At 38.2% G+C, this 22,277-nt stretch overlaps 1 protein-coding gene across 3 annotated transcripts in view; it reads left to right on the top strand.

Moving 5' to 3' along the window:
• Positions 1 to 22,277, top strand: part of LOC126253215 (Werner syndrome ATP-dependent helicase-like) — a 215,509-nt gene that overhangs the window by 90,735 nt on the left and 102,497 nt on the right. For all 3 annotated transcript variants that reach the window (XM_049954396.1, XM_049954397.1, XM_049954398.1), the window contains 4 exons: positions 11,878 to 12,015; positions 12,185 to 12,320; positions 16,237 to 16,419; positions 16,507 to 16,745. In XM_049954396.1, the coding sequence (XP_049810353.1) occupies positions 11,878 to 12,015; positions 12,185 to 12,320; positions 16,237 to 16,419; positions 16,507 to 16,745 (696 nt within the window). The remainder of the gene's footprint in view (positions 1 to 11,877; positions 12,016 to 12,184; positions 12,321 to 16,236; positions 16,420 to 16,506; positions 16,746 to 22,277) is intronic.

Here is a 22,277-nt window from a genome sequence, read left to right as displayed (position 1 = left end):
TACATAGGATATGTCTTCATGATTTGGACCCAGGGCTAAGATACCTGATCTTCAGTTCTCCATGGACTTAACAACCGTCCCTTCCATGCACTTCCCCTCGTCCTCAGCCCAGCATCCTATCTTTCTGAAAGTTGACCTCCACTCCACTGATGGTTCCATCCAAACCTCTTGTCTGTGTCGAGTCCACCATCTATTTTGACAGCGGTTGTCCCTTTCATACTAAAAAGTCTCTCCCATGCTGTCTGACCACCCATGGGCAACAGATCTGCAGTAATGAACAACCCCTTACCCAGTATGCTGGATGTCTTATAAAGTTCTTCACATCACCCCCCCCCCTCCCCCAAACTTAGTCTGCAAACAGATTTCCCGTGCCATATCCATACACACCCCTAACCCTCTGACTACTCTTCAACAGAGCTCCTTCTCATCAGCCTGTATCATTTTGAAATGGATCAACTTTTCCATACCCCCACTATGAGTTTGAGTACTTATCATTGTGCTTATAAATAAGGAACATCCTACCCACATTACATCCCATCACTCCCAAGTCTGTACTGAACACCAACTCAATCTACAAAACATTCTAGTCCTCTGGCCATACATACTCTCAACCCATTGCCTTATTCATTATACCCTTGCAGAAGGCTCAGGAGCAAGACCAATCCGATGGACTCACCCAGCACATCCTATCGCAGTCATGACACATATATATCCTAATTAAGGCAAGGCCACCTTTGAAGACAGTCATATCATATACCAGCCCTGCTGTAATTTCTGCACTGAATTTTATGTGGACAGTCACTCACAATCCCAGACAACATCAAACAAGTGCAATGAATACTTGGGAGCTGTCTTTGAGAATGGTAGCAGAATAGTTTAAAATAAACAAAGAAGGTGTAAGCACTGTTATACGTGAACATTTAGAGACAACAATAATATCCAAAAATTTGTGGCCAAGGTGGCTCCACAACAAGTGTTTGCTGGCAGTTCCGCAGTTTCCAATAGCCTTTCAACTAATATTAGAAGTGTGCTGTAGCTAATGGTGATTACTTTGAAGATCAGTAAATGTATTTTGTTTGTAACTCATTTCGTTTATTTTGCGTGACTATTCACAAACTTTTCAGGTGCATCTTGTATGTATATTCTGTAGCTGTGAAGAAGGATTCATCCAAAAGCTAGTAGCATTATAACTGTTGTTTACACGCCTATTGATAACTCAGCACCTAAGTTGTTCATTAACACCTTTAATCCTGAAATTATTAATTAAGATATAACACTGATATTCTAATAATGACAATGTCAGTTGATTTGGTATCAGAATACCAGTCTCATCTAAGATGGCCTCCCTGAGGAGGTGCAAATTGCTATTGCTCCAATTAGACACTAACTATCAAATGAAAATAATACACAATGTATGATGTCATGATTTAAGCAGTGGATAGTACCAAATGATATATAATGGGAATGAATTTGTAACAACTGTGAAAGATTCACAGTGCTACTGCAGAAGTTATGACACGTGTAATGTAGATTTCTCTGTATATGTGCTCTCTGTGTAAGTCTTCAAAATAGTAGCAAATCAAAACATTGTGAATTGTGGTATGAATGAGTTGCATAGCATTTTTGTTTTATGTTAATTAATTTAGTGTCTTGTAGCCTAATGCAGTAGTTAGAGCCCAGTAGTTCATTTGTGTTCTGTGCATCTTCATTTGAACATGCACAACAATTTCCTAGTTGATAACATGCCCAAATTATTACTACCAGAGGTATATCTATACACTGCTAAAAAAAAATTAGAGGCACATTTTAAACACATGTTATTATTATTATTATTCACGTTTGGGCCCTACTGGACCACGCGAAGTACAATCACGGGGCATTCAGTTATTTTCTTTTAGACTTTCTCTCTGCCCAAATTGTTTTCATTCTCTCGGAATTAGCTCTTTTCCTTTCATCAGACCATGTGGTTCCAGTTTTCTTTGGTTTTTCAGCTTGACCAACTACCCAGTCATGAATTTTTTGCCTAAATAATTTTCTGTCTTGAATTTCATCTTGTTTTATATCTGCCTCTTTCATGTCCTCTTTTATAGCAGCAATCCATTTTATTGTCTCAAATTTAGCTTTACTTCGATTTTCGTGGAATTCCACTACTTGTTTAGTTAGTCTTGTAGCATCCATTCTTTTAATATGCCCATAAAATTTTAATCTGCGTTTTTTCATATCTGAATATATGCTGGTGTATTGTTGAATTTCACTATTTGCTCTTAGCCTGTATGTTCCTTCTTCAGTATATTTTGGACCTAGAATTTTTCTGATTACTTTTCTTTCTCTTTTTTGGATTTCTTGAATGTCCTTTTTTCTGTTTAAAATTAGCGTTTCAGCCCCATAAAGGCACTCTGGTTTTATGACCGTGTTGTAATGTCTCAATTTAGAGTACCTCGAGAGACATTTTTTGTTGTAGATGTCTTTTGTAAGTCTAAAAGCTGTCTCCATCTTTTGACAACGAATTTCATTTCCAATTTTTTCTAGACCAGTCTCTGAGATTGTTTCACCTAAATATTTGAATTGCGAAACTCTTTTGATTTTTCCATACTTAGTTTCCAAAAGTTTGGGTGCCAGTTTGTTGCTAGTCATATACTGTGTTTTTTCAAATGAGATTTGGAGACCTACTCTTTCTGCTGTTTCTTTAAGGATTTCTATTTGTTTCTGAGCAATTTGGATGTCCTGCGTTAGAATAACCAAGTCGTCTGCAAAGGCCAAACAGTCTATTCGAATATTTGTTCGTCCTAATTTCACTGGTTGGTCAATTTTGAACTCCAATTTTCGTTCGCGCCACTCTTGTATTACTTTTTCTAGAACGCAGTTAAATAGCAACGGAGAGAGTCCATCACCTTGCCTCACGCCTGTTTTTATTTCAAAGGATTCTGAAATTTCTCCTCTGAACTTTACTTTTGATTTTGTACCAGTTAGCGTGTCTCTGATAATTGCCGTGGTTTTAGGATCCAGGCCTTGTTCTTTCACAATTTGGAAAAGAGATTCACGATCCACTGAGTCATAAGCCTTTCTAAAATCTACAAAGGTACAAACTAGTTTTTTATTGTAAATTTTTTGATGTCTGAGAATTAGTTTGAGGACTAAAATCTGTTCTGGGCAAGATCTATTTGGCCTGAAACCTGCTTGATATTCGCCAATTTTCCATTCAAGTTGCTGTTGTGCTCGGTTCAGAAGACATTGAGAGAGGATTTTGTATGTGATTGGAAGAAGAGAAATTCCTCTGTAATTATTAACATCAGTTTTGTCTCCCTTCTTATGAAGTGGGTGAATCAAGGCGGTTTTCCATTCATCAGGAATTTTTTCAGTTTGCCAAATGTTTTGCATGATTGAAGTAATTTCTTTAACGGTTTTTGGACCAGCTGCCTTTAAAAGTTCTGCAACAATTCCATCTTCACCAGATGCTTTGTTGTTTTTCAACCTATGAATTTCTTTAATGATTTCCTCTTCATTTGGTGCAAGTGGAACTGGATTGCATTGTTGGGGAATTTTTGGTGGAAATCTTTCTGTGGGCTCGGGGCAATTTAGAAGATTCTTAAAATATTTAGAAAGTTCTTTGCAATTTTCTTGGTTGTTAAGAGCCAACTGTCCATTTTCCTTCTTGAAGCAAAGATTCTGGGGTTGGTACCCCTTTATTTTGGTTTTAAAAGTTTTATAAAAATTTCTGGTATTGTATTTTTGAAAATCTTCTTCAATTTCTAAGAGTTGACTATTCTCATATTGTCTTTTTGTTTGTCTAATTAGTTTTGAAGTGTCTTTTCTAGTTGCCATGAATGTATCATATGTGTCTTCTGTCTTGTTGCTATTCCATGCTTTAAATGCCTCTTGTCTGGCTTTAATTGCATGATCACAGTTTTCATTCCACCAAGCATGTTTCTTGTGTTTTCGTAACGGAATTTGATCTTGAGCTGTTTTGATAATCTTGTGTTTGAGTTGTTCCCAATTTTGTGCACTTGTTTTGTCAAATTCGTCTGCTCATAATGATGGTTGGATTTTACTGGTGTCAAATTTGGGGATTAATGGTGTCCTTTTGTTGAAATTTTGGGGTTTTAGCTTTAGTTTCACACGGGTTAAGTAATGGTCTGAGTCAATATTGGCGCCTTTACGAACTTGAACATTTAAAATTTCTTTGTGACATGGATACGAGATTGCAATATGGTCAATTTGGAATTCACCTATGTCTTTGTTAGGTGATCGCCATGTCTTTTGTTTTGAAGGTTTTTTCTTAAAATGACTTGACATAATTTTGAGATTGAAATTTCTGCAAAATTCTAGCAGCCTCTTTCCATTTTGATTGGTCCATTTATGTGCAGGGAATTCACCGACCATTTTTCTAAATTTTCTCTCTTTCCCTAACTGCGCATTAAAATCACCCATTAAAATCTTTACCTAATTTTGAGGAATTTTGGAGACTGTATTCTCTAACACTTCCCATGACTTATTTACTTTTTCTGGATTTGTTTTATTCTCCTGGTTGATAGGCATGTGTGCGTTAATTAAACAGTACATTTTATTTGCACATTTCATGGAAATTGTCATTAGTCTGTTGTTTACTGGATTTACTTCGATTACGGAGCCAAGAATGTCTTGCAAAATTGCGAATGCAACACCCAGATGCGGAGTGTTTTTAAGAATTCTTTTGTCTGTTTTACTTTTAAACAATCGGTAGTTTCCAAAATCCATGGTATTCTCATCAGGCAACCTTGTTTCTTGCAGGGCTAAAATTTTGATATTTTGTTCTTTTAGTGTGTCTCCTAATTTATAGAGTTTTCCTGGTGTCAAGAGAGAGTTAATATTGATAGTGCCAAAAAATGTTTCGACCTTGGGCATGAGTCGGTCAAAAGACTTCGATTTCCTCTGGTTTGGGATATAGCGTTTCAGCCTAGTCTCCCCAGAATCCGATAGACTAGTTGCGCCACTGATGGCGGAGGATTTGTTACCACCTGGGGTAATTTTGTAATTACTCAAACGCTCCATAATAGTACTTAGAATCAAAGGGTTGAGCTCAGAAAAGCTCAGTGGTTAAGACTGGAGTGGTTAGTTCCAGAATTTGTATTACGGCCGCACCTCTGGTGAACAGACGCCAACCACAGTGCCGCTTGTTACAAGTCAGACGCAAGGTAAACACATGTATTATTTTTTAGGAATATTTGCAATGAAACACACTTTTGTTCTGGAAAATGGAACCTTTTTTAACAGAAATGTACATATCCTCTTTGGAAACTCCTTCACTGAAGTCACATAATGCCCTGAAGTAGTGACCAACCAATTAATTGGCCAATTAATTGGCTATCACCCTAATCTTCAGTCGAAGCCGAAGCTTTAATAGCCCCAAGAAATTCCGTTAAAGATCGGCAAAATGTGACTAAGATAATGTCTTTTTTAAAATATAATATAAACAATTTAATGAGTTTGTTAATATTATCTTGTAGCCTGTCAGAAATAACAACACTTTGAAATAAAGTCACTTATAATATTTATTTACTTAAAAAAGTACTTGAAAAATTACAACTGGGAAAATACATGTTAATAGCCAAATGAATGTTAAATTTCTATTTGATACCGATCAATGAAAAAGAACTAATAATCAAAGTTAAACAATCTCATGTTGTAAGCTAAGAATAGTAATTATCCACATTTTCACCAATGAAGTTAGATTGCCTGTCCACATATGTCTGTCCTGCTGCACTGAACAATTGTTCACTAGGAACACTAGTAAGAGGAGAAGATAAATATTTCAGTGCAATGGGCATAGATAAGTATATGGACTACAAGCTCAATATTCATAAATATCAGCATTCCCCAGAAGCAAAGGTTCTTTTTAAAAAAAAGTGTTAAATGTTCTTCAAAAGGAGGATAGTGCCTTTTCAAATACAACTCATTACCACTTGTGACAGGCAACATAAGTTTATTGTGTGAATCTCATAAATCATCATCAGTTTTTTGAGGATGCATCTGACATTGAACAGGAACATCTAAGCTCATCAATATCTACGTCCATAGGGGCTGTTCGACATGACAGAGACTCATTCTGTCATAGAAATGATAATATTTCAGTCTTCGTGTTTTCAGTTTCATCTTTAGTCAAATACTTCATTTTAAAATGGGGATCTATTAGAGTTTTGAAGATACTGATGAAGAGCTGCTTGAAATTTGAAGTGTTGCTTGATGAAAGCACTTAAGTATTATCATACAGTAGATTATTTGTTCCCATACTTCTGCAGTTGCAACTATTATCCTACCACATTCTGCCATGTAAAGGCTGATAGCAGTTTTTTGTTCAATGAGTCTTTCCAACATTAAATAAGTGCTGTTCCAGTGGTTTTTGGCATCAAGAATCAAAATGTGTTCAGATAAGTCGCATGTTTCTTGAAACTTGTTTAAATATCGGGAAGCTTGTTCACTTCTTCTAAAATGTCCTACAATTTTGTGACAATTTTTTTACTATATCAATTACAGCAGCTTCTTTGAATATAACATAATGAAAAACTAGCTGCAGTGTGTGAGCTATACATCCAATATAAGCAAAGTTTCCTTAACACATGGCTGCTTGCAAATTAAAAGTCTTGTCGCAGATATCCATGCAATTTTATTTGTTGAATTAAATTCAACAATAATTTGGTTAAGTTTCTCTGAAACCTTGTTCCAAGACGCTGTCTGTCAGTATAACTTTTTCATTTGGGGCCTTAAATGAAATGGGCTGTGCAACCCAACAATGAGCATGTCTTTGCTGGATTGCTCCTTATGTCAGTGATAAAGCATACCCATTCAGCCTTTTCTAAAAACTGTACAGTTTTCCCTTTTATGTTTTCGTACATTGATGGCATTAAAGTCTTTCTCAAGTATTTCTCAGACTTTTTTCTGTATCTGGATGTAGTGTCAGGGTCAATCAAATTGAGCCTATGAAATGCATCTCCCTCAACAACATCGTATGGCAGAATGTCATCGATAGTGAGTTCCATAATACCTTTATCGATTTGCAACAGTATTGGATGTTTATCAGGCCAAAGCGGAGCTACTTTTTTCTCAATTATATCCGGTAAAGTAGATTGTTTGACTACCTTTTTGTCTTGCGAAAAGTTAAATGTCTCTGGCTAAATGGTTTTTTTTTTTTTTTTTGTAAGTCACTAGTAAGAGATAGTGATCTACTACATACTTTACAAAGTGCTTTCGAATTGTTTTTTCCAAAAATGTTCCCAGATGGGATTTAGTCTCGCAGAAGCGATTATGTACCTGAAAGAGAAGACAATAAACAAATAAATCTTTCAACAATTGCACCAACCATCGCTGGCCCGAAACTAAGCTGAAGCTTGTACTGTGGTGACTAGACAGCATAATAAACATACTTAAATACATAGAAAAATCTATGCTACTGGTATAAATGCTTGTGCTCATCACACCATATTTACCCCTGGGATTCGAACCCACAACCGCTTGGCATAGGTGTTTGGAACGTGAACCACTAGATATGAGAGGCAACGAATATGAACTGTTTACTAATTAAGAAATTAATCCTTGCATGTATAAGAGTATGTTCACAGTGCAACCGACATTGGTCTTCAGATTACGTCAATCGCTATTGTCAGCCGATTAGGTGGTCACAGTGCTTCCAACCGTATTGGTCGATTACATGGGTTTCCCTATTTTCGTTTCACATCAGTGAATGTGGTCTACGAAATGGATATTTCACTAATTTTCTTAGCACATTTTACAGTAAAATACAGATTAATAAAGACAAGGTAATTCACAATGGCTAAGTTATTCTTACTAGAACAAAAAGTGGAAAATCTTGTGTGCCGTGTCAACATCTCTAAAATTACAAATTTATTTTCATTACTTATATCATTTTTTGTTATTACTTTTCTGGACTGTCTGTTGTGGCAGGAGGTGCCTATATGTCTTGCAGATTTATTGTTTGTTCTAAAAGTCTCACAAACAGCAGCCAGCACTGTTGAACCCCCCCCCCCCCAAAAAAAAAAAAAAAAAAAAAAAAAAGTGAGGCGAACAAATAAGCCATTTTACCTACTGCTCAAACAATCTGACTAAATAAAAAGTTGTAAGACTTGAGCATCTACAGTGTTTGACGCATAAATATGTAAAGACGAGGAAAAACAGAACTTCATATTTTGGTTCTAGAATTATACAGAGCAGTGGAACATGCAACATAACAAGTATTTGTCAGATAAAAGCCCTCTTCTAACCAAATAAATGCTCTTTGGTTTAAAATTAATAATTTTTTCATTAGTTTGCAGATGACTTGTCGTATTACGACTTAAAACTCTTCATTCCTGAAGACAACAATGACGTAAGATCCTAACTTTTCAATACATAAATGTAAAGGGACACAAGAAGAATATTTTGAACAGCTTGTACATACAAATGCATTTATTTTCAGTAATTAAATAGAATATAGAGCCTGCTGACAATTGCAGAATAGTGATGAACATATGATGAAATACATGGAAAATTGTGATTCCAAAAAGTAGCACAAATCATTGTTTCTTTAGTGTCAGGGTGAACAGCAAGATACAAATATCTTTGACCTTAAAGTGTAAATAAAAATGTGTAATTGTGTAGTTCTTGTGCGCCAGTGTATGCCTCTGTGCATGCTATATATCTCGAAGACCTGTGAATGTCTAGTGCCAACAACAAGTGCCAGCCACATGAAAAGTCGTAACATGTAGAATATCTGTCTGTATATTTTCTAGTAGAGATTAAGCAGAGTCCTTTTTGAGATCAGTTTCGGTGAAAATTAATAAAAAAACAACCCTCATGCAAAATGCTTCTCCATAATCTAACCTTATCCCATTGCTTGTTCCTCACATTAGCCTTGTGAAAAATTGGAACAGTATAAATACTAATGTTTCTTTTTCTGATAAAGGTTAAACAGGGTACTTTTTGACATTTGTTTTTAAAAAAATTCCAAAAGGAAGACACACACACGCACACACACACACACACACACACAGTCTTTCAAATATTATTCCTTCTTTGTCATTGTTGCTGGTAACAAGCAAATATGGTGCGTGTTGAAACAATCCAAATGAACATGTCCAACTTCAAGATCGCATGCATATAAACCTAACAAATATACCTTGTAAAGCTTTTCTAGTTCCCTGAGCTGAGGGGGATACGAGGCCAGGTATAGCAAAACTGTGCGTTGAACTCTCTTCATTATAGTGTTGCGCACTGCAAATTGCTTTCATTGGCAGCAGTGCTTAGAGATATGGAACATTCCAGATTCTACCAGTGAGCTCCGAGAAGAACTGAGGGAACCAGAAAAACTTCCCAGAGTATAGTGCTATTCACATACTCATTCTGCTCTTTCTTTCGGTCAGATAAAAATTTTCACAACCATATGACAAAATATCAAAGTTGATAATCTAATTCGTATATGAACTGGTATGTACTAGCGGTGGCGGCCAACTGACACAGCACACTATGGGCCAAGTATGTGGGGTGGGGGGGGGGGTGGGGGGGTGTTTGCAATTTCACAATTGGGAGCCCATCCCACAGTTCTAACAGTTGGTTAAATTTCGGCACTTGCTAGAAACCTTCAGCTTCAGCCAAAACTTTGGCAGATTTTGTCCGAAGCCGAAGCTGAAGCAAAAAGTACAGTCAGACACTACCCAAAAAGGAACATTTCAATATCTGGTAGGCCCTCCATTTGCCCATATTACTCCCTCGCAACTTCAGGGCATGCTCCTGATAAATCTGCGAACATTTTCTTGTGGAATTTTTTTTCCCACTCCTTAATAAGGACCTCTGCAAGGTGTTAAAGAGACAGAACTTGCTCAAAGTGGACTGTCCAGCATTTCGCCTAAATGTTCAATAGGACTGAGGTCAGGACTGAGAGCAGGCCAGTCTAATGTTTGAATCACAAGCTCCTGTAACATTTCTGTGATGACTACTGCTGAATGTGCCCTCACGTTGTCTTATTGCAAGAGAAACTGGGGATCCATTATAATTGCAGTGGGTATAGCATGACCCAGTACAATCTTGTTGAAGTACCTCTGAGCATCAAGTTGGTCTCTGAGTGTCTGAAGGTCCAATTGGCCATCACTTGTGATGCCATCCCACTCATGAATGAGCTGCAGCCAAATATTTCCTTTCCTGGACTGCTGCTTCATTATAACATTCACTGTGAGGATATACACATATACATCCTGTTTTAAATGAAAGCAGAACTTGTCCATAAACAGTACATTGCACCAGTGACGCAGCTGCCCTTGCATATGTTCCTCAGCAAATTGAAGTCAATCTCTCATGGGCTGAATAGTTAACCAAGGGGTGTGATGAGGTCTTGTTGATTTTAAATCAACCTCTCGGAGTCTGTTGAGTGTTGTTTGGTCACTAACACTGCAACCAGTTGCTGCTCTTATATCATTTTGTAGTTGCTGGGGAGTCGTAGTGTGCTGGTGGAGAGAACATTTAACCACATATTGGTCATCTCTGGCCAATGTTTTATATTTCCCATGGCTTTCTTATGTATGTAACAATTTCACAAAATCGTTTCCAAACCCTCCAAACAATAGATGAAGCCACATTAAGCTCTGTACACACTGCACGAATAGTCCAAACTTTCTGCAGTAATGTCACTGCCCAAACACATTCTGCCTGAGCCAGATGCCTCATGTTAACTGATTAAGCATGCATAAATAGTATAGAGACAACCTTATTGCGTACACTCACTAGATAACAGAGTGAGACATTGCTCGTCTATTTCACTCTTAGGCATGGCATGATAATTTTGAATACTGCCACTAAGCCGTGGGTTTCAAACGTGTTGTGGAAGATTGTTTTCATTATTAAAACATGTCGGAAGACTTAAGATCAGCAGTAATTATCTTAATCATAGACTATGTACATGGTACACTCAGTCAGATTCTTGTCACTCTACATTGTTTTGAGCAGTGAATATAGGATGATTCTAAAAGGACTTTATAACTTCACTTACATACAGAATTTTATTGATACAACTTTGACATGTAGTTAAGGTGTCATCTTGTAACAAAATTTTCATTGACTTATTGTTGTAGCACTGAGTCCTGCCACTAGTAAAGACATAAAATTGAAAATCAAAGTGGCAGACTTCACAGGATCTGAATAAGATTGTTACATGTTTTGGATGAAAGAAACAAAGGGAAATTTAAATTCCATACCAATTACAATAAGCAAGCTCCTAGTTGGTCTACAATTTACTCCTGGCAGCAGAATTTCATTCTAACTGGTTGTAACATTCGACATAACAAATCTCCAGGCCACCTACAAGTTTCTCAGGCTGTCGTCGAGAGAGAGAGAGAGAGAGAGAGAGAGAGAGAGAGAGAGAGAGAGAGAGAGAGAGAGAGTTTTGTTCGCAGTCCCAGGAAATCAACACACTGTGCATTGTGAAAGGTTGGAGTTCCTCAATCAATTGTCTGGAGATTGTTACAAAAAAGATCGCACATGAACCCATACAGACTAACATTGCAGAAGTGTCACCAGATATACTGAATTAAATATGGTAAGAAATTAACTTCAGATGGACTTTGGTGTATGGCCAATGGCAGTTACATTTAGCCTAAATGAAAGTGAATGTATGGAATGAGACCTTCAGTATTTTGGTACCAGTTGACACCTCTGCCATGTTTATAAGCCTTCTCGATAAAATTCTGTGTGTAAGTAAATTTCTAAAGTCTTTTCAGAATCACATTGTAAATACAGTCAACATCAACTATATTGCTTGATGATGATGATAATAATAATAATTTAACGTATTTTAATTCACCTACAAAACCTGTGTAAAAGTGTACCAATACAAATAATATCTTTGCCTCAATCTTTTAGCTGAAGGTCTAAGTTGTGGAGTGTACCATGCAGGCTTATCATTGGAGACAAGGAAACGGATTCACACAGATTTCATTAATGATCAGTTGCAAGCTGTTATAGCTACTGTGGCATTTGGAATGGGAATCAACAAACCTGGTGAGTAGTATTTCTCTCTCTCTCTCTCTCTCTCTCTCTCTCTCTCTCTCTCTCTTTTCCGCCATTCTCTTTTCCATCTCTGTCTATCTGTGTGATTTACATTTTATGTTTTATGTATTGTTACATTTAACTATAAATGTAATTTATTTGTTTATAATTTTTTCAACAGATGTCAGAAATGTAATTCATTATGGTGCTCCTAAGGACATAGAGTCATTTTACCAGGAAGTGGGACGTGCTGGGAGAGACGGAGAACCATCGAAATGCCACTGCTTTTTTCAGAACTCAGACTTCCAGCTTAACCGGTTAGCTATACAACTTGTTATAGTCTGTCATGATGATCTCGGAACATTAAACATACACATGAATTGAAAGCAGCTGTATTCTGAAATCTTAAGAAACTGTTAATGTTTCCGTAGCCTCAATACTGTTACTTTTCTATGCAGAGCAAAACATGTGAAATAAAATGCAGAATAATACAGAAAGTGGTAAATGAAACAGGGCCAATACTCAGAATGGGTTCTCAAAGTTAGAGTTATATATTTGTGTATTACTCATTGTCTTTGTTTCAACCTGTCTATCACTTCCCCAGGTGAACATTACATACAGTGCTTATATTTCCTACCACTCTGCTGAATGAAAAAGTGCCCTTGTGTTCATATTACTATGACTGTGAAAGAAAACAAACATTCTGTAAGTTTATACTCTAATCGTATCTCTTAAATTGGGAAAAAATGTACTCTTCTTAACATCAGTTAAAATTAGAAATGCTGCACAAAAGTATTTGTGGAGGTATACAGAAAAACAAAAATAGCTGAATCTAGGCATATAAAGCACACAAACGAAACTGGGACCTTACAAGTAGGACGGTGCTGATTATGTATTTGGAGTAGTGGCCATAGCTGCAGGCAAGAGGCGGGTCCTTCAGTAAGAATGCATGCTGCAGTGCATAGGGCATCTCCTGGTCCTATAAGTAGAGTGCCAGTCTCAACTGGCAATTGCATAAAATTTATCCAGGTTCTTCTCATTTACTGGTGTTTCATTAAAGATACTATCAGAGGTTGTGACTACCACATCACTGTCCTTTTCCATACACACCTTGACTTTTGAGCTGTAAGGTGACTGATGAACTGGAAGTGACGAAAATAATGACTGTTGTTGAGGTTATAGGAGGAGGTGAAGTGGAACACATGAAGTGGTGTCTGTTATCAGAGACCATTGCTTGGTGTACGTAATTCTTCTAATTAACCCCTTCTGCAGTCACAGACGACACCTGCATGAATTGTGGGACATATTACTGAGCTTCCACTACAGTGAACCACAAGTGTGCAGGATATCATTACGTGTTCTGTTGGTGTTGCTCTGAGATGAGGTTCAGAAACAGCACTGGCAGATCATTATTTTTGTGGATATCTCTCATTGCAAATTGTCTAAGGCCTTGAGTCATACTGGTGAAAGAATGACAATCTTGCACCTTCTGCTGAAGGAGGGGTATGCTGTTACTGATTTGTAAGAGATGGTGATCATAAAAGAACCTGCAGAACAGATACATTTGACTGAAGCTCTAAGAAATGTAACAAGAACAACTGTAGGTATGTCACAGGCTCTGCATCACTGCTGTTGCATTCTCAGTGAGTTGAATCTTGATGACATCTTTGTGGACTGTACTCATTTTGAAGGAGAACTGCTCCACTTTCTGCAAGACCTTCACTCCTTTTCCCTACTCAAATTCACTTCTTCACGTCATTCATTTCTAAATCCAAAGCCACTCTGTTTATGTTACTCCTCTTGTGACCGAGTAGCGGGAAAGCCCTAAATGTCTCAATACATCACTCTCAACTAAAAGCCCTGCGAGGACCTCCTCACTTGAGCAGTGCATCTGTGTGGTGAAGCCAAGTGTGCGGCACTCTTTCCCCATCACTCACTGTCCATGTGGCACAGCATCAGTTGCTTTCACTAGGCGAGCTCTCGTGAAATGTGGCCAATAGGAATGTGTCCAGTTCCAGTGGCTGAGGAAGCATGGCTGTTTGCTATGCCACAATATAGCGTGTGCCCTATGGAAGAGCATAAAGCCTGCACACACTGGAGCTTTGCGTTCTTTGCATATCCCTGTGCTACCTACTATGAAAGCCGTGCAAATGACTGTGTCATTAGGCAAGGTAGTGCTGATCATCCTCCCCAACTTTCGCCAAGCTGTGTGATGTGTATTCACCCTTTCTCTCACACGACACAGCTGAGTGGACTCCATATAAAAAAGGCATGCACTTGCAGTGCCCTCATCCTCATTCCCCAAGATTCCTCCCATAAGGACCATTGTCTCCTGTCATTGCCCTTGTGGTCCACTGTCTCCTTTCATTGCCCTCCTAACTTCCAACTCATCCTTGCCAAACCATATAATGTTCCTAGAACATCCTTACTGTAAGATCCTACCCCTACAATCACTATCATTATGAGAACTTCCTTCCCTGTCAACCCACTACTACATATTTCAGTTCCAACATTAGTAAATTGTACTTCAAAGGTGGATCAACATGTGAAACAGATGTTGTTTGACAACTAACATGTATTCACTTCAAGGATTTTTATGTAGGAATGACCCGTACTAAACTGGATAAGCAAATAAATGGATGCAGAGGAACCTTCTGCTTCCCAGGCTCCTACTTCCAAGGTATTGAGCATAATCTTACCACATGACACTTAGGAGAATGGCAGTTGCAAAGTTCCATACATCCACATTACATGTTGCTCTGTGGCACACACAGGCATCCTCTTTTACTTCCAATTTAAACAGAAATGAATGAAACTTTTTTCTTTGGTAAAAGGATGATACAAAACCAGTGTCAGTTTAGGTGCCCATCAAAAAAAAAAAATGCAATATAATGATTTTGTCAAATAAGGTTGTGTGTGTCGCTCTCCAAAAAATTATCATATATTTTATCTCCCTTATTTTTAACCATACAATACAGATCCTGAGCATGCTGTACGATATGGCTCTAGGAACCTCAGGGGTGACTACAGAATGCATTTCACTTAAACCATTCCCATCCATTACTAGTTTTGTTGAACTTGGCCTATGCTTGAACATGCCACTCTACTGCGTTTAGGTCTGTTAACAAGTCCACCTGTTTTATCTTCATTGGTAGAATCACTCTACTATTCATCTCCCAGTCCCCTCCCTCCCTCCCTCACCCTCAACCTGCTTATAGACCTTGCCCCTTTCTCTTTCCCTCCAAATATGTTTGTCTGTTCTTCTACTGCCTCCAAACCTCACTCACTGCCTCCCCACTTCCGATCCCCATCACCCTACCACAGCCTCTGCCCCTCTGTCGCCCTCCTGTTGCCTGCGCCCCCCTGCCGCCCTCCTGTTGCCTGCGCCCCCTGCCGCCCTCCTGTTGCCTGCGCCCCCCTGCCGCCCTCCTGTTGCCTGCGCCCCCCTGCCGCCCTCCTGTTGCCTGCGCCCCCCCTGCCGCCCTCCTGTTGCCTGCGCCCCCCTGCCGCCCTCCTGTTGCCTGCGCCCCCCTGCCGCCCTCCTGTTGCCTGCGCCCCCCCTGCCGCCCTCCTGTTGCCTGCGCCCCCCCTGCCGCCCTCCTGTTGCCTGCGCCCCCCTGCCGCCCTCCTGTTGCCTGCGCCCCCCTGCCGCCCTCCTGTTGCCTGCGCCCCCCTGCCGCCCTCGCGCTGTCCCCGGCCTCATGCTGTCTCTGCCTCCCTCGCGCTGCATCCACCCCTCAGTCATAGGGCACAGTGCCTGCCATTGTACTATCTTTGACCTTCTACTGTGTGCCTTTCATCTTTTTCTCTCCTTATTCTGTACACATCGTCCGTCTAAACTTTTTTATGTGTAACTTGTCCTTTCTTTCCAACTTTCTCCAACCTATCCTTTTTTCTTTTCTGGGGAAAGATCTAAGTTTCTTAAGCTGGGTGTTACGTTTTCTACTTTTAAATGTATCTTCTTCCAGTACTCACTATTTCACTGCCTGAAGGAAACCACTACGTAGCCATTCTGCTACTCTATAGTTTTAACTTTTCTCAAGGATTTTGCTTTTGATACACTGCATGTAAAAGGTAATCCCACATATATGCCACCGAATTTTATTGCTTTCACAATCACAGATCAGTACTGTATTGAGCGATTTGCAATTGTAAGGTTAGATGAATATACTGAAATCAGAATAAGATGTTTGTTATGTCTTTTGGTTTAATGAAGTTTGTTTTTCTAAACAGATCTCTCTTAATGGGCATCAGTGGGGAGAACCAGAAACATCGACTCCACATGGCACAGGAAATGGAGAGGTACTTGTACTCTACAGACTGTAGACGAAAGCTGCTCCTTTCACATTTCCAGGATGACTCATCTGAAGCATTAAGAATTGACTCTAGTGTGTGCTGTGATAACTGCATTCGCAGGTAGGTTGACTCTTCCTCTAATTGTGACCATACAATTTTAGTGTTATGTCTCATTTTGTTAACATTGTTCCACTATATTTTTCCCAGGAAAATACCAGGGAACAATGATCAGTACGATGGCCTTGAGACAGATGGCACTATAGAAGTGGCCAAAGAGGCACATTTGTTAATGGGAGCAGTGGAGGCCATGTCAGGCAGATTTGGCCTTGCAAAATACATACTGATGTTACGTGGATCAACATCTTCCAAACTCCCTCCTGCTGCTGTGAAACATAAGTTAAATGGCTGTGGAAAACACAAACCTGATGCTTGGTGGAGAGCATTAGGTACACAAAATTGGAAAAAAAACTGCAACTGTGTAACAGTGGCATAACGTCTTTAGTACTGCTACAGTTTTTCAAGGGCAAGAAAATATGCAGATGTTTCATCACGTGTTGCTATGTGCTGATTATATCAGAGCATTTTTAGATGGGCTGATTGTGAGCGGGTGTTTAATACTTTTCCTCATTTCTTTGGTGTTTGTTTGTCTTTTGCTCAGCTTTCTCAGTTTATATTTTCATCTTCTTATAGTCTTACGTAGTCATCATCGAATCCATGTATCAGAGAGAGTGCAGTGGGTGGGAAATGTTCATGCATTGCAGCCCATTAATTACTCACAAATTCCTAACTTAAATTTAGGCGAATAATTATAACTGATATTAAGATAATCCACCACATGAAGTATAACTACATATTAAAAAATTATTACTAAATCTACGTACATCTAATCTGCATGCTGCTGTACAGTAGACATGAAAAATACTTCACATCATTTTAATCTTGTTTGCCTTGCAAATTGAGGGAAGAAAATGTGTTCTGCATAAGACTATTTAAAGGTCCTAGCCCCTCCCATCCTCTCTGTACATTCATTAAGCAGAAATACAACAGAGGAATGCAGTTGTTTTGCATTCTGTCTGATATATAGGTTTTGTAAACATATATATTAGTCTGTATATGTGGTGTCTGTTTTATCGGACATGTCCGAGAGAAGACACACCATTTTGATCCTGCAGCCATTATGAATCAAGATACAAAGACATTAATGACATTTGGCTGCTAGGGAGCATTGATTTACATCAATAGAAATTGTTGAAAATTTGTGCTGGACTTGGATTCGAAACCGGTTCTCCTGCTGACTAAATGTTACAGGATTCAAGTTAGCTTCTCGCTTCTGTAGAGAAAATATGGAGAAAGGAGGAGTTGCCACATTTGTCAAAAACTGTTTTAGTTTCAAGAATATTGATATTAATAAGTTTTGCTCAGAGCAGCACTTAGAAGCTTGTGCAACAGTAGTAGTACGTGGGTCATTCAATAAGTAATGCCTCACATTTTTTTCTCAGAACGTATTTGTTGTAAAGAGTCAGAATTTGGCAACAATATACATCAACATGTCTCGTCCATGTCCTGTTTTTCTACATAGTCTCCATCACATTCTATGGCCTTAAGAGTGGAAGAGTATGTATTCCTTGCTGGTAAAAGCTCTTGTCATGTAGTCATAGCCATGTTTTCACTGCATGACTGACGCTCTTGTCATCTTCAAAAAGGCCTCTCTGTCAGTCTCAAAATACTCCAACAATTCAGATGAAATTGCCTTTCTGTGAATCTTGTGGTTTGCTGTGAGCATTCATGGAACCCATTGTGAGCACCTCTTTGAATATCCGAGAGCCTCAATCATTGCAGACGCACTTCTAATGCTGACTGACAACTGTAGAGCCAATTGGCGAGTTGTGATATGCCAATCGGCATGAATAATGGCATCCACACAATTCAGCATGTCTGGAACAGCGGCTGTGACAAGACGTCCGGAGTGTGGCTGATCATGGAGCTCTGTTTCTGCATTTCCTGAAGCTGTAACTTTCTTTACCCGTTGCCCAACTATACTCCTATCAACTGCAGCATTCCCATACATTGCACACATTTATGGATGTTCACCACAGTTTCTTTTCCTGCACACAGGAATTCAATAACAGCACACTGCTTGTAACTTGAGTCATATGTAGATGCTATTTTGACACTACTACAGCTCTGCCGTCTGCCAGAAAGGTTTGAAACTTCACCGGTGCACAGAACAAACATCAAATGTGAAGCACGAACAAGGGCATTTGTCTGTGTATATTAATGGCTTTTTTAAAAAAAATGTAGGGCATTACGAATTAACCACCCTCGTATTCAATCATAAAAAAAGTCTGGAAGCTCTGTTGTCCCATCTCACAGTAATAAACAAGGAAATAGTGATTGCTGGTGATTTTAATGTGGATTTATTGAAAATCTCTGCCAGTGAACAATTATTGCAGTCAGTAACACTGTCATTCAATTTAATTCATACTGTGAACTTTGCAACTCTGAGACTGATATTGATAATATCTTTGTGGACAAATGTAGGGAAAAAAGTCTGACACAAAACCAATAGCAAATGGGTTATTTGATCGTAATGTGCAGCATCTTGTGTTAAATGGTGAAACTTGTCAGGATAAAAAAAATTAAATCTGAGTATAGGAGGGTAATAAATCAGTCAAAAATGGAGATTGCTCAAAGACACAATACTTCAGACTCAAAATACAAAGCTTTCATTAATAAATTTACTTCCTCTTTTGAAAATTGTTTTCCCCTAAAGGTAACTCAAATCAAACAGAAGTCTAAAAACAAACAATGGATTACACAAGGAATAAAGATATCATATGGGACAAAAATGAAACTGTTTCTGCTATCTAGGAACTGCTCTGATTGTAATGCATTATGAAGAACACTGCAAAATGTTGAAGCAAATAATCCAGAAATCTAAGCAGCTTTATTAAGAGAAAAAGATAATTACATCAGGCAACAAAATAAAAACTGCATGGGATATAGTGAAGACAGAGAGAAATGGACCAAAAAGAAGGAGGAACAGATAGCTGTAAAAAAAATAAATGAGTGTGTGGTAACTAGTGCATGTAGTGTTGCAAACCTCTTAAACAAGTACTTTGTTTCTGTTACTGACAGGTTGGGCTTAAAAGGTTCAGTAAATAGTGCAATGGAATATCTGAGACCATTCTTCACAAATAACTTCAGTAAAATGGAAATGACACTCACGTCTCCAAGAGAAGTAGCATCCATCATAAAATCCTTAAAATCAAAGTATTCTAGTGGTTATGATAACACATCAACAAAGTTAAGCCATGAGTGATCAAGTGAGTTTGAATTCTGTTTTAAGGTATTTATGTAATCAGTCTCTTATCAGAGGAACAATTCCACACAGACTAAAATATGCTGAAGTTAAGCCTCTTTACTGGAAGGGAGAGAAAGAGATACTATCAACCAGTTTCACTTTTGCCGGCTTTTGCAAAAATATTTCTGAAGGTTGTGTTCAAGCGTCTTCTTAAGCATTTCCTGCAAATAATATATTGTCCAAGTCACAGTTTGGGTTCTTTAAGGGCTCCAATCTAGAGAAGGCTATTTACAGATACAGTGAGAATGTACTTAATTCATTAGACAACAAATTAGAGGCTACTGGCATTTTCTGTGACCTGCCAAAAGCCTTTGACTCTGTGAATCACAGCATTCTCTTAAGTAAATTACAATATTATGGTGTCACCAGCAGTGCTGCGAAACGGTTTGAGTCTTATCTAACTAACAGGAAACAAAGGATGTCATTGTAAAATACCTTTGGAGTAAGCAGTCGGTCTTCATATGATTGGGAATTAATTACATGTGGTGTTCCTCAGGGTTCCATTTTGTGTCTGTTGTTTTTTCTTGTGAACATTAAAGACCTCTCATCTGTTACATTGCCAGATGTTTTTTTCCCCCCAGATGATACAAACATTGCAATAAATGGAAAGTCAAGTACAGATTTAGAAATGGTTGCAAATAAAATTTTCATTGACATTGATAAATGGTTTAAAGCTAATTTACTGTCATTAAACTTTGAAAGGACCCAGCATATGCAGTTCAGAACTTGTAAGAGATTCCTTCCAGCATGTGTATAACATATGAAGACATGCTGATCGAAGAGATCAACAGTGTTAAACTTCTGGGATTGAAACTCGATAAAAAATTCAGTTGAGAAAGCATACCACAGAATTGCTGAAGCGCCCAAACGAGTCTGTATTTTCAGTGAGGATGATGTCAGATGTAGGAGGTATAAAAATGAAAAAACTTGCATACTTTGCTTGCTTTCATTCTGTTATGTCATATGGTATCATATTCTGGAGTAACTCATCAAACCGAGTAAATGTTTTTAGCATGCAAAAGTGTGTAGTGAGACTCATTTGTGGTGTAAACTCAAGAACATCATATAGAAACCTGTTCAAGGAACTTGGTATTCTAACCACTGCTTCTCAGTATGTGTATTCCTTAATGAAATTTGTTGCAAGTGATATGCCTCTATTTCCAACCAATAGCTCAGTTCATAGTATCAATGCTAGGAATAAGACCAGTATATAAAAGACCTAAAATCACTTACCTTGGTCCAAAAAGGTATCCAATATTCAGGAAGACACATTTTCAATAAACTGCCAGCAACCATTAAAAACTTGGTTGCAAATAAAGTGCAGGGGAAACAGATTGTAACAATATTGTGAAAAGGAAAGTTGCTACTCACCATATAGCGGAGATGCTGAGCTACAGGTAGGCACAACGAAAAGACTGTAACAAATAATAGCTTTCGGCCAATAAGACCTTTGTCACAATTAGGCGGTGAACACATCCATACACACTGAGGCTAAAGCAACTCGTTTGTGTGTATTTGTTGTCTAATTCTGATGAAGGCCTTACTGTCCAAAAGCTATTATTTGTGACAGTCTTTTTGTTGTGCCTATCTGTGAATAAGCATCTCCACTATATGGTGAGTAGCAACTTTCCTTTTCACAATATTGTTACATTCCATCCTGGATTTTCCATTGTTTGACAGGTTAAACAGAGTTTGAAAGAATTTTTGGTAGGCAACTCCTACTCTATAGATGACTATCTTAACGGGGACTGTTAGACCAGCTTAAGTAAAAATGTCAGTTCAGTTGTGACAGCCGTCAGGATTAAGTATTTTGTGTATGATAAATTTATTAAAAGTGTATAACTGTGTTTCATTCCGACAGTGTATTATTTCTGTAAATATTTGCAGATCCAGTTTATTGTAATATATTGACATAGCTTGTTAATGTCCTGCAAATGATCAGAGCAGTGAGTATGCTATTCGAATGTTGTACGTTATACTTTCTGACTTATTCCACACCCATGACAATCATCTCATTTTTGGGTCTATGGAACAAAAACTGAATCTAATGTAATCTAGGCAGACGCTCTGACCCCTTCGCCATCCGAACACAGTGGTCATCGCGACTACATGGGCTACTACTACTACTGCACGCCTCACATCAGACCCAAATCCTCAACTTATCCACAAACTACTGACCTAGCACATAGTGCCCTTTCCACTGTTGCTGACAGGAATGGTCCTAAGAGATGCGGAAAAAGTAAAAAAAAAAAAGAAAAAAAAGAAAAAATAATTCATATGTTTTCATTTACATTGTTCATTAATAAGTTTACCACACGCATAAAACAATTTTGAGGCTTTTTCAATTAATCATAGTAAAAAAAAAAAACAAAAAAGAAAAAAAGAAAATTGGTGTGCAATACTTTCACAGATTGCAGTACTGCACTGCAGCTGTAACATTCAGATACTACACAGTTTCAATTTATGTAATGTAATTAACAATAAGTACAGCAGTTCATTCCAGTAAGAAATTCATCAATGGGGTAGTAATTACATACCATTAAATTCCTTATGTTCCTCTTCAATTGTACTTTATTAGTATTTAAACTTTTTCTGGCTGCTGAGAAGCTATTTG

The sequence above is a fragment of the Schistocerca nitens genome, chromosome 4 (genome assembly GCF_023898315.1).
Source record: "Schistocerca nitens isolate TAMUIC-IGC-003100 chromosome 4, iqSchNite1.1, whole genome shotgun sequence".
Classification (NCBI taxonomy): domain Eukaryota; kingdom Metazoa; phylum Arthropoda; class Insecta; order Orthoptera; family Acrididae; genus Schistocerca; species Schistocerca nitens.
This window is presented reverse-complemented; position numbering and strand designations above follow the sequence as displayed.